The sequence below is a fragment of the Rhinolophus ferrumequinum genome, chromosome 5 (genome assembly GCF_004115265.2).
Source record: "Rhinolophus ferrumequinum isolate MPI-CBG mRhiFer1 chromosome 5, mRhiFer1_v1.p, whole genome shotgun sequence".
Lineage (NCBI taxonomy): Eukaryota > Metazoa > Chordata > Mammalia > Chiroptera > Rhinolophidae > Rhinolophus > Rhinolophus ferrumequinum.
The window spans coordinates 32,672,987-32,686,108 of NC_046288.1; the positions used below are offsets into that span (position 1 = coordinate 32,672,987).

At 38.2% G+C, this 13,122-nt stretch overlaps 1 protein-coding gene across 1 annotated transcript in view; it reads right to left on the reverse strand.

Annotated features, from left to right (window-relative positions):
- Positions 1 to 12,489, reverse strand: part of CCDC158 (coiled-coil domain containing 158) — a 66,115-nt gene extending 53,626 nt beyond the window's left edge. The window contains exons 1-3 of the mRNA XM_033106317.1: positions 12,368 to 12,489; positions 7,068 to 7,110; positions 431 to 572 (exon numbers count right to left, since the gene is read on the reverse strand). Of these exons, the coding sequence (XP_032962208.1) occupies positions 431 to 500 (70 nt within the window). The 5' untranslated portion in view covers positions 501 to 572; positions 7,068 to 7,110; positions 12,368 to 12,489. The remainder of the gene's footprint in view (positions 1 to 430; positions 573 to 7,067; positions 7,111 to 12,367) is intronic.
- Between the last annotated feature and the right edge of the window lie 633 nt (positions 12,490 to 13,122).

A 13,122-nucleotide genomic window follows, 5' to 3' on the forward strand; every position in this document is an offset into this window, starting at 1 on the left:
TGGAGGGGGAAAATGGATTCAAAAGGTATTTCTGGGAATAGAAGGAGTGGGACTTAGTTCCTGATTGGGTGTGGGGTGGATAAGGGAAAAGAAGTTAGAATGATACAGAATTAGGGCTTAGAGCAGACGATAGAAGAGAAGGTGCTTAGGGAAACATGGAATGTGTTGAAGTGCCTCAACATGGAAACAATTTTTAAGCCAAAAAAGTAATGTAAACATACGTTTTTTAAAAAAAGGCATATTATTTTTAAAAGAGTAAACAATTTCTTCCTCAAAAAGTAAAATTATAAACAACATGGTAAACATTCATGGCCAAGGTCTGCACCCTGCATAGTTGAAACCAAAACATACTAAAAAACAGCAGTTTAAATGAATTTTAGGAAGACTGCTTAATTCTAACTTTTTTCCCATTTTTATAAAGAACACATACCTCCATTGGGTGTGATGCCACTACTTGATAAATGATCTTCATTATTTGATTCACAAGGTTTTTGTTCCATATTAAATATTGCTACCTCTTCTTAGAGTCTCAAAATATGAATACTTCCCTGTTTGATTCTTTTAGTTCTTATCTATAAAAGATAGGGAGTCAATCTTTAATACCAATGTATTATGTGAAATAAATTCATTGAAGAGGAACTGACTTTGTTCATATTTGAAGTGTTGTAGTAATTTTTCACCAGGAAAAAATTTATACAGAAATATTTCATTATTATATATAAAAAAGTGAATAGAATCTTATGGTAAAAAATGTTGATTTTGATGGCCAACTGGCTTATTAAAGACAACTTGAAAATAAAAAAAACTAATACTTTAATTATTATTATAATTAACATTCTTGATTTGGGGCAGAGTTTTCTTCTCTTCTCAAGTCTCTCTCATAGAGTTACATTGTCAAATAACGGAAGAAAATATCTCCTTAGTACAAAAGTCACAAATTAGTAAAAAAAAAAAAAAAAAAAAAAAAAAAGAAAGAAAAATTTCACGAATCAGCAAATTGGAAATCATTAATACAAGTTGAAAAACTTCTTTGATATCAGGCCAACAGGGGACATCTTGGTTTGAACAATGGTGGTGGCCTGATTCCAAATCTCCCTATCATCCTCTGAAAACAACCATAAAATCAACAAAGAGATAAATAAATAAAACCACATGGACTCCACACCTCCAGGATCCCTAGAAGACAGAGAACGTCACAAACTTCAAATTATTTATAAGCAGAAGGAAAATTTTTTCCAAAATTTCTCCCACAGTCTACCTACCAGCACTGCAAGCCTGTGGATATGGAGAATGGGAGAGGAGAGGCTGAAAAGGAGCAGAGGGAGCAGAGACCTGAGAGGAAGGACAGACAAATTCACTCCAGAAAGTGAAAAATAAAAGCCAAGATACAAAGCACAGGTTGGAACTTGATAGTTCACAGCACTGGTTATGCCTTAAATGGCTTCAAAGTGTGCGGGGACCAGAAGTAGCAGCCTCAGAGAAGCAGTGTTTCTGGGTGAGAATCAGATATGGAGAAATGAGGTGATCTCCACTGGAGACAGGGTAGTAAAGGAAGAAATGAGGGGAAAATTCAGGAACCAGAAGAAACAAAAAGAAGCAAGATATGCCAACTCTTCTTCCACCCCTCCCACTCCAACACCACCACCATCCATAACAGAAACTGCCCAGAAGAGGGTATTCTCCAACTAGAAATCCTGTCCATTTCATGACCAGGAATAGATAAAAGCGGACCACATATATACAAAACTACTACAAAATGTCAGAAAATGAGAATAAAATCTTTTCTGTGTATGAAAAGTTGTCCCCACCACCCTACTCCCTGCTGCCTGACTAACAAATATGAATTAAAAGAAAACTGTAACACAACACTCTAAATTGAACTAAATATTCTCAAACAAGCATTTGGGGATATGAAAACAATCACTCTTGAATCAGAAATGTAAAACCTAGGAACAGAAATGGATAAGAAATGTAAAACAAGCCCATAAACAGGAAGAAACAAAATGAGAGTTAGCTGAAGTCAGGAAAAAAAGAGAAGAAACAGACAAAATTATATCAGAAATGAAGACCAAATTACAAAATACACAGGGAGGATAGATTGTAATGAAAACTTAATAAAGGCATTAAGAAAATCAGGAAAACAACCAAAAGAATGAAAATTGAGATAAAGAAGTAAAATGGGTGAGTGAGGAAATGAAATAAATGGAAGACAGGCAAAAGAGGTTGAACACCACCAGTGTTCTTGAAGAAAAAAAATGTAAAAAATGAAACAGAACTATAAAACTATAAATTCAAGAAAATTTCCTAGAAATAAAGAAAAACTAGAATTCACACATTTTTCATACCAGGGAAAATTGACCAAGAATAATCAACTCTGAAACATTGTTCTAACAAAACAATATTAAGACTTTGAAGATTATTTTTAAAATTCTCAGGACCTTCAGGCAAAAAAGATGAACTAATTTACAAAGGCAAGAGGACTAGAATGGCATCAGATTATTCAAAAACAAGATACAAAGCAAGGCAACCATAGAGCATTTTCAAGAAATATAAGGAAAGAAAGTATAAACCAAGGGTATTATATCCAGCCAAGATCTCTTTCAAAAAATTCAAAGCCATAGAAAAACAGTTTTGAATGTGCCAGAACACTGTACACATGTGTCCCTTTTGAGGAATCTACTAGAGGGGGTGAAGTTTCATCCAACCAAAAGACAACTGGCAAATGTGGCAAAGTGTTTACTACTGATGAACATCTTTTGGTTTTTCTGTAGGTTTTAAATTTTTCAAAATAAAATTTGGGGAAAAAAGTAAAGATGGACATTTAAAGAAAAAGATGACTGGGAGAACTTTGCAAGTGGACTGATGGTGAACATTTAAATATTCAATTGTAGAGTTGAGACGAACACATGGCTGGGTTAGTGGCACTGATGAATAACATATAAGTGTATCTGTGACAAAGGAGAACAGATGTTAACTAAAAATGGGAAGAGGAGAGAAAAAAGGGGGAAAGTAGAAGACCACTGTTTGTCAAAAGATACTATTTAAAACTAACAAAAAGCAAAAAATTAAGTAAGAAAAAAAGGGGGTGGTAGATGCACTATAAAAAGTATTAATGCAAAGGTAATGACCAGAATAAAAATACAAGCCTTCTTAAGTGGCAAAAGAATTTTAAAAAGAAAAAAGAAGAAACACCAAATAAACACCATAATATAATACATACAGTAATTATACCATAAGATAATAATGTAATAATAATATGACTGAATTTAGATCAAACATAACAGTCATGTCAATAAATGTGAAGGGACTTAACTTGCCTGTTCAAAGAAAAAAATTTTCAAATTGACTCTAAAACTTCAACTTCATGTTGTACACAAGAGGACATTTTAAAGGCATTGATAAAAATAAAGTGATGGACAAAGATTTGCCAGAAAAATGAAAACAATAAGAAAGCACAGGTTAAAATACTGATACCAGCCCAAGAATTCTTCAAGCCAAAGAATATTAAATCAGACAAAGGGCACTTAGAAAATAAAAGCCACATTCTACAATAAAGATATAATACTCCTAACGCTATGTACCACATAACATAGCAACCACTTAGATTAAACATAAATTGTGATAAGGGAAATATAAACAGAAAGTAAAGAATTTCTGAAAAATGACAATGAAAACACTATACATCAGAATCTGCGATACAGTAAAGCAGTGAAAAGAGGAAACTTCTTAGCCTTAAACATCTATTTCAATAAAAATGAAATAATGAAAATAAATTATTTAAATTTCTAACCCAAAAGGTAGAAAAACAAGTAAAACAAAAGAAAGCACATGGTAGGAAATAATAAAGATCAAAGCAGAAATTAATGAGGTGGAAAACAGAAAAATAGAGTAATAAATCAAAATCCTGATTTAATATATATTTTATATTATATATATATTTATGCAAGAACCATCAAAGTGATGGAAAGAGGAACATCACATATAACATAGTGTTTATTATGTTTACATTACTTCACAATTGTAAGCATAGTGTCAAAAGTTGTTTTTAAAAACCCTGTGTGAGCTAGAGAGAATTTTATTGAACAAAATTCCTTTTTATTTCACTCACATTTTCTCCCTTTTGATTACTGAGGTGTCATCTGTCAAAACTACAATTAGATAAATTCGACCTTAGTATTTTGTGCTATTTATTTTAGGAAATAAGTAGTAGGTATGGAGACATTCCATAAAGAATTATAACAAATGGAATGTTAGTCAAGATCGCTAGGCAATTTAAATGTTCTAAATAGAAAAGATTACTATTTGGGGAAAAACAACAAAAACAACATTATTTAAACAAGTTTTATCATGAATGTTTGCTGTATAATTTAACTTACACACTAAAATGACGCATTTGGGGATTCTTCAGGATGATGAGAGACACTAAGAAAATTCAAGTTATGATAAATTACAGATTAAAAGCATGAAAGAATGAGCAGGACAGGTAGAATCATAGCCCAGTGTTGGGCAATCGTACAGTAATCCACTCTGCTTAATACAAAAGTTTTGGTATCAGGCAGAAAACAGAACCCACGAGCAAGGTAGGCAGAACTGGGACTAGATGTTGGAAAAGAGAGAAAAGAAGAAAGGAGAAGGTTTGACTTTCAAATATTCTGATATAAAAACGTTTTGTACTTTGGTGTAAGATGATGAATGCAATTGACTCATTAATTCAGTATCCACTAATAGGCAGTAGGCCATTGAAGAGTGGCAGTCCCTCAGAGGGAAATTTTTTTCATAGAAAATTAAGCTAAAAGAAGACGGTATAGGTTTATTTACTTAAGAATTTTAAAACAACCATTTATTTTTAAAGGAGATACTTAGTAATTGTACTTGCCATTGTCTCTAGTTATTTTATGAAATTTAGAGTAACTAAATGTATCTTTTAAAAAGTCCTTGAATTCAGATTTTCACTATTTTAGATTAACCACATATTCACTTTGGTCAAATCATTCTGCGTTCCTCTACTTTCATGATACTTTAAGAACTGGAACATTATTCCTATTTTCAGGCATAAAGCTTATTAAATTGTTAAGGATTTCTGGTAAAAGGAAGGTTTTTTTTTTGGCTCAGGAGGTCATAAATTGTTAAAACACTGTACTTTATTGACATGGGGATCATAACATGAACTTACATGTGTTTGATTTAAATCTCTGAGTAAAGTACAAAGATGAGATCTTGGCCTCTTCTGGTAAGCCCAAGACTTATTATGAACAATTCTGCCTAATTTAAAATTATGAACAGGTTCACATTGAAAGGAGCCTTATATTTCTGACAAGCAATAGCTAGGTAAAGATTCTCCTCTGGTTATTTGATTGGAATGTTGCAGAAAAGGCCTTACAAACCACAAACCACAGAGAGAGGACTTTTGGAGGAAAACAGTGTATAGGCTTTAGCTTTTTGTTATACAGTTGAGCTAAAGGGTTTTAAAGTATCTCCTGGGTGCTTATTCCTTCTGTTTGGCTTCCAAAAGGCCATGGTGGCTGTGAGCCTATACTTTCCCTAATGCGAACAATCTTCACCCCGATTTCTTTTCTTGTGGCTACGTAAGGTGGACCTCTCTCATGACTGTCTCCAATAGTAAATTGATTTAGAATCTATGCTCTATTTTGTTTGGGTACAGATTACTTATAATGTAATTATAAGTAATTATAATGTCATATTTAAATTCCTGGATTCGTCCACTAATGACTGAAGCCCCTAGGATGCCAAACTATTCTACCACAGAAGCCTGAGACTGGGGATTTTATAAAACTGGTCCAGACTCTCTTAGAACCAGTCTGCAGGTATGCTTTCCTTAAGAAATTCTAAGGTTCCCCAAGACTGATCCCAATGTAACATATGTGGGCTGGTACAGTCTCAGGAACAGAATGAGGACAGTTAGTGTTGAACAGCACTTCACTGCCTGACTTACTGTTAATTAAGTGCTTATTCGCATCGTTCTTAGTGTCTGCTTTCTCAATCCCATTCTTTCTCTCTAGATGTTGTCATTGACTGTGAGGGTTCAAATCCTATCTCTGTGATCTGCTAGCTATATGACCTTGAGAACAATATTTAACGTCTGTAAGACTATAAGATGGAGATAAAGAGTCTATACCTCAAAAGAGTAAGAGTTAACGGAGATAACTCATGCGCAGCCTTCACAGACCATATTTGCCTCAATCTGTATGTATGTAGTACCACACATATATAATATGGATGTATAATATAATAGGATAGTAAAGCATGAACAATAATGTCTTTATAATTTAAGCAGTGTATACTCATTTTCCCATAACAAATGCCTGTATCTTCCTATTTATCGAGAAAGAAGATGCAAGTTTCATATAGGTTCACTAAGAGGAAAAAAAGTGGGTTTAGACTGCATTGAGCAAACATACCACGTCTCCCCGAAAATAAGACCTAATCGGAAAATAAGCCCTAGCATGATTTTTCAGGAGGACATCCCCTGACAATAAGCCCTAATGTGTCTTTTGGAGCAAAACTTAATATAAGACCTGGTCTTATTTTCGGGGAAACACAGTAGGGACTATTATAATGTAATACAGAATTAAGCTATTTAAGATCCTACGTCACCAGTACATAATACCGTCTTGTAGGGAAGCAGAAGGGAAGAAGCACAGAACTTAGAATCAGGGAACTTAATTCTGTCATGGGTTACTTGTGAGACCATGGGCAAATCTTTCCATAGCTCTGAGCCTCAATTTCCACCATTACTAAATGAGATTCCAGTTGTGTTTTCCAAACTTTTTAAAAGTAGAAGCCTTTCTTTAAATATTCGGAGCCCCAACTGCTCACCCTCCTCTCTGCCCCTGAGACACCTTTACGGAGTGCACAAGGCTCAACTGAGCAGAGATTGAAAACCACAGATAAAGCCCTTGTAACTTTATTATCTTAGATATTCCAGCCTAGGCATTCATCAAGTTTAAGGTTTCAGTTTCTAAAATGGATTAGACATAGATGTAGGTATAGTCAATTAGTATATGTTCACAATTCTTAAATAGAACTCAAAGTAAAACAAGAGATACCTTAATATCTGGATATTCTTATTTTCACTTATCCTATTTATACCTGAAAAAAATAAAATATTTTAAAATCTGTTTATTAATATATTAATACTTCATTATCTAAAATTTATTCTTTTCAAAAAGTTCAATTCACAGGTTAATTTTCATCCCTTAAGATCTTGTCAACACACACACACACACACACACACACACACACACACACACACAACACAGCAGCAAAAACCTTTAAATTTTTTTCCATTGGGTTTATCTTATATCTGAAAGAATAGGCTCACAAGAAGCTCTATTTAATAAATCGTGGAGTTTTAAAGTGAGTGACCCAAGCATACTAGATAACACCAAGTCCTCTTTGTAAAACACAACCGTAAGGGCTTTGCACATACAGAATAAACTGCCCAGCACTTATCTATGCTATGTTTGTACAACAGAATATATTCAATTATATGCTCCCTGTCGGTTCAATGCTAATTTTGTTGGTACAGATCTTATTGACATTTTCAAGATAACAAAGCAAGTAAACCTATAGGCACAGTGTACATTCCCAGAACTGACCTTTCTCCAGGTACAGTGCAAACTGACTTAAATAGACCGCCTGAATGTCTTCTGACCATTTAAATTGGTTTTCATGCTTGGAGATGCTTTGACCAGGCAACAGTTCTTGTGTTTGGTTAGAAAAGCTACTAGGTATAGGAAATTTGCTGGTGGGTCAGAAATAAGTCTGTAAATTTTAAGTAGTGGAGCTGAGATGATAAACAACTAGGGTTTTTTAATATCTCAGTGGACTCTAAGTGAGCAATTGCCACATTGGAAAAATGACTGACAATATTCTATGTGCAGAATTGGGAGTAACAAACAGAAATAAAGGGAGGTAGGTTCTAGTTCAGGGTGATAGACTTTCTAAAAACTAGAGCACCTTGGATATATACATGGTGGGCCTCCTGGTGAGGTGTTCAAGCTGAGAGTGAATGAGCATTTGTTGGGATGACAACTGTTACTGGCTATCCTCTCTTGGGCACAGTGTTGGACTGGAAGATCACTAAAATCTTTTCCAACTTGGACATGCTATGATTTCCTATGGGAAACATTTAGCAAAAAGATGATCAAAAATATGATGACTTCTCACAGGTGATTTCAGTCAGCAGCAAAGCCAGATAGGGACAATTCCACTGCTTCCATCAAGTTTCATGCTATTAAAAAAAAAATTGGCCCTAGATAAATTTTAATAAATATATGTTCCTTTAACACCTCTGCACATTATGTTTATGGTCATTTTAAATTCATCTTATCCTAAATCTTGTCTTTTCACATTCCCACCTAACCTGCTTTTAGGGTGCTCTCAGATAATGACACCATAAACCCAACTTCCCAAGTTAGATATTTCAGTGTCTTCATCTATTCTTCATCTATTCAAACTTCATATCCAATTTGTTACCACATTCTGTTGAGTCTCTCTGTGTATCTTTTAACTCAGAGAAGTATTTATAGCAGTGTGGTCATAAGTAATAAGGAAGGGATTCTTGAATATGAAATTTAGTTAATTTTGGTCCCACTGTATTCTTCTTTCATGCTTTAACCAACTCTTGCCAGACCTACTACAAAATACTTCAGAATGATCTTCCCATCTTCAGTTTCTTACAATCTGTAAGAGTTTCCTTTCAAACCAGAGCCATTTTGTCATATCTTGCTCAAAGACTAAGGTTTGAACTAAGGCTAGCACTAATAGCTCTTTACGCTCTGCCCTAACCAACCTCTCAGCTTCATCTCCTTCACCTTCACTCTCCTGACACACACTGGGCCCCAGTCTAGGTCTACTTGTGTCCTGAGTGTGTCCTGCTCTTTTAGGACTCTGCTGTTATTTATACTTTTCTTTCTGTTCCTCCTTTCCTTCCTAGCAAAACCTCTCCAGTTAAGTATTTAGGGATGTGGAGAAAGACGTTCAACACTATATTACTGGTTGCAATGAACAATGACCCAGCCTTTAAAATCAATGTTCTAATAATAAAAAAAAGAGAACTGCCCAATGCCTCTGGAAAAAAAAAATGATTTAATGTAGGGGACTAGGCTTAGAAGACATGCTCCGCTTACTCTTCCCATAGCAAAAGTAGTAAGCTTCAATTAAATCATTCATACACATAAGGCACTTGGCACAGGGCCTGGCACACAGTAAGCATTCGATAATTATTAATTACTGTTTATGGCATTCTGATGGTTTACAATGTATTGCTACTATGATTAGTGCTTCTATAAATACTAGCAATAGAGCTGTCTAAGATCAAGACCAATCAAGTTTCTATCCTCCTGGATCTTATATTCTAATGATGGAAGAGAGACACAAAAGAAACAAAGATATAATTGTGGAGAGTGGTTAAGTGCAATAGTGAGAATAAGGCAGGGCAGCAGTGTACAGAGATGGAATTGAGGCTTAGTTAGTGTAAGTCAGGGAAGGACTTTCTGAGGGGATATTTGAAATGAATGACAAAAGGAGTCAGCCCCGCAGAGGACTGGAGAAGATCCTAAGAGGAAACACCAGAAGCAAAGGCCCTGAGAGGAGAAGGGCTCAGTGTTCACTGACTGACGAGGAAGGAGGCTAGTGAGGCTGCATGTAGTCACGGGAGGATGAGAGGCCTGTTTCTGGACAGCCAACCGTATGTGCCCAAAGCAACATTGTACTTGTTATCACTTCCTTTCCTAAATTATCCTGAGAAGTTGTCGTTGAGATTGGCAGGGGGTAGAGCTCATGAAGCCTTGAAAAGACCATACCAAGGACTTTGGGGTTTATTCTAATTGCAATGGAAAGCCATTGGAGGATTTTAATGAGGGGCATACAATCCTCCAGCAGCTGGATGGAAAAATAAACTGAGTAGAAGAGGCCAAGTATGAGGCCATTGGAGCAGCTCAGCAGAGGGACTAGAACCTTACTGTATAGCAGGCCAGTGATCAACAGTGGATTGGAGCTGGGGTTGGGATTGAGGAATTGACTGCAAATGGGAATGAGGGAATTTTTGGGTCATGAAATGTTCTAAAACTGAATCGTGGTGATGCTTGCGCAACTCTGTAAATTTGCTAAAAATCATTGGATTTTATACTTAAAATTGATGAATGTTATGGTATGTAAATTATACCTCAAAAAAAGCAGTTCAAAAAGCAAGTGGGTTGGCTACTCTTTGTATGTACATTTTCATGATGTTTTGTGAGGTAAGAATGGGGGTGCAAATTAGCTGCCTGGGTCCCCGAAGGCAATCAATTAACCTGAAGACTGTTTTTGTTTCCTGCCCCCTGAAAACTCCAAAGTGTCTTCATTTCAAAATAACTAGAAGTTGCTTTACCTCGATTTTAACATCCCCTCCCATGTAAGAGCTTCAGCTTTGCCTCTTTTCCCCAGGCCTGGAACTCCATTCCCAGGTGTCTACAACTCTTATTTGATATACATAATGTGGATATCCAATAATGTTTTAGCTTAGGACCAAGCCTAAGTCACTTTGTACCTATATTCTCTTAATCAGAGCAAATACAGTGATAATATTAAAAGAAATACATCTGAAAGTTTAAAAATCGCTTTAAGTGCTAGACTACCTCTTTCCTAAGCACCTACTTTATTCTTTCTTCTTACCAAATTCCTCGTTCAAATCTTTTCCTTGGGATTTACAGGGTTCAGGAAAATATTTAGTGGTCTCCACTACTATAGCTGCCACTGCCTCAGCTGGAGAGCTTTAAAATATTCATTAATACAGGATTCATTCTATGATTTATATGCATTGACCATATGTATTACTTTCCTGTAGTTGCTATAACAAATTACCACAAGCTTGGTGGCTTGAAACAAATAGCCATTTATTCTCTTACAGTTTTGGAGGGTGGTAATCCAAAATCAGTTTCACAGGGCTGGAATCAAGGTGTTGGCAGGGCTGCACTCCCTCCAGAGGCTCTAGGAAATCCATTCCTTGCCTCTTCCAGCTTCTGTTGGCTGCTGGCATTACTTGATATGTGGCTTCATCACTCTAATCCCTGCCTCTGTGGTCACACTGTATTCTCCTCTTCTGTCAAATCTCCCTCTGCTCCTCTAAGGACAGTAGTGTTTGCATTTAGCCCACCCAGATCTTCCAGGATAATCTCTCCATTAAGATCTTTGACTTAAACAAACATGCAAAGATCCCTTTTCCTTATAACATTTAGTTTCCAGAGTTTAGGACCTGATATTTTGGGGTGGCCTTTATTCCGCCTACTATATACCACATAATTTGGGGCCATTTAGTTTGGGAACAGGTACACAAGAGGCTCTATTTAATAAATTGTGGAGTTTTAAAGTGAGTGACCCAAACATACTAGACAACACCAAGTCCTCTTTGTAAAACACAATAGTAATGGCTTTGCACCTACAGAATAAATTGTCAATTTCTGCCCTCATTGTATTTTCAGAGTATAATAATCTCGCTATGGCATAAAAGCCGTTTTATCCACAACACAAATAGAAAACTGTGTAAGATTAAAAACAGAAAGTGTTGTAGAGAGGTGGGAGGACCAGACCTTTCCCACCATTCCCCCACCCCCACCCCATGACTTTACAGAGTAACAGTCCTGCCTGGCTGGTCTCTTGGAGACCGGGAAGCTGGCACTGGCCCTTTCTTTCCTGAATCAGCTATGGAAAGAGGAAGCAAGAAGTAGTTGCCAGTCAAAACCCGTGACAAATGGCCAACCTCACTTCTCTCCTACTTTTCCTGACCTTAAGGTACAGCAACAAAACCTGGAACAGCCTGAATGGGGACTTGGAGTAGAGTTTTGTGGAAAAGGATGAACTCATTTGAGAACTCATTTCTGATTGACGCTGATAATGGGGCAGAGCCAGACTCTTACTGTCACTAACAGGGAGGGCTCCAACTGAAAGGGCCCTTTCACAGCATTTAACAAAATCTCATTTTGGATGAGAGGTTGGTGACTGTCCAAGGCTAGACGTTCCTCTTTACCTTCACGTCTTCTCCCATTCCTTTCCCCCGTCCGTCGGAAGCGGGGTAGGAACAGGAGTTAGCAGTGATGTTGGGATAGGATCCGCGGTTATTCGCCCCAAATCGAATACTGTGCACAGGGCCCTGTGGTCCCAGAGTTATAGTCACCGTCCCCGGAGGTCTTACGATCCCCGAAAACAACAGCAGTCCGTTCCAGGAAAGAAACAATTTATTGGGCATCTACCATGTGCAAAACATAAAGACATGGGAGGTTCCAGAAATAAAGACGCGCTGCTCGGGATCCTCCGAGGGATGACCCAGCCCTTTCCCAGTCCCCGGGGCCGAGCCCCGCCTTTGTACCTGCAACCAACACCTCATCCTAAGAGAGCAGCCGCATGCCCGCGGGGCGGGGGCCGGCGGCCGTGGCGGCCGCACCTGCGTTGACCCGACGGTGGCAGCGGCGGGGTCGCCTCCTCCTCGTAGGCGATGGCGCGGGACGCTCCGCTCACCCCCGCGCCTCCACCTCGCGGCGCTCAGTCTCCGGCCGCCGCCTGCTCCACGCGAGCCGCGCTGGCGACCGTTGGGCACGTCTGCAAGGCGTCGTGGTAGGGGTGAGGTGGCGGGCTGCCGCGCCGTCGGGGTGGCTTCTGCCCCCGACTCCGCCCACCAGACGCTGTCGCCCGGGCAACTGAGCATCTGTCCTTCCCCGCCCCCACCCCTAGGAGCCCTGACTTGAAAGGGCTGCTTGCTCCCAGCGGGGCATCAAGTCCTGCCAGCCCTACCCGAGAAACGACCCTGGATTCGGGCCTCCGCTTACACTGCCGCTCGAGGCCTCTCACTTTTTCTACAGCCTGGTACCTGGTCTCCCTGTCCTACTCTTTCCCCGTACGGAACGCCCCAAGCAATTCTCGAAGTTGTCGCCCAAATGATCTTCCTCAATTCTCACTGAACAGCACCAGTCCTATCTCTCCGTCTGCTCCTTAAGAGTCAGGCCCAATCTTGTTGCCTCGCAAGCCTTCAACCTGCCCCACCTGCTGATATTTCCTCTACCCTTACCCCCACCCCTTGAATTACCCTTGGACCATTTCAAGATAACAGAATTCACATTTTGCAGC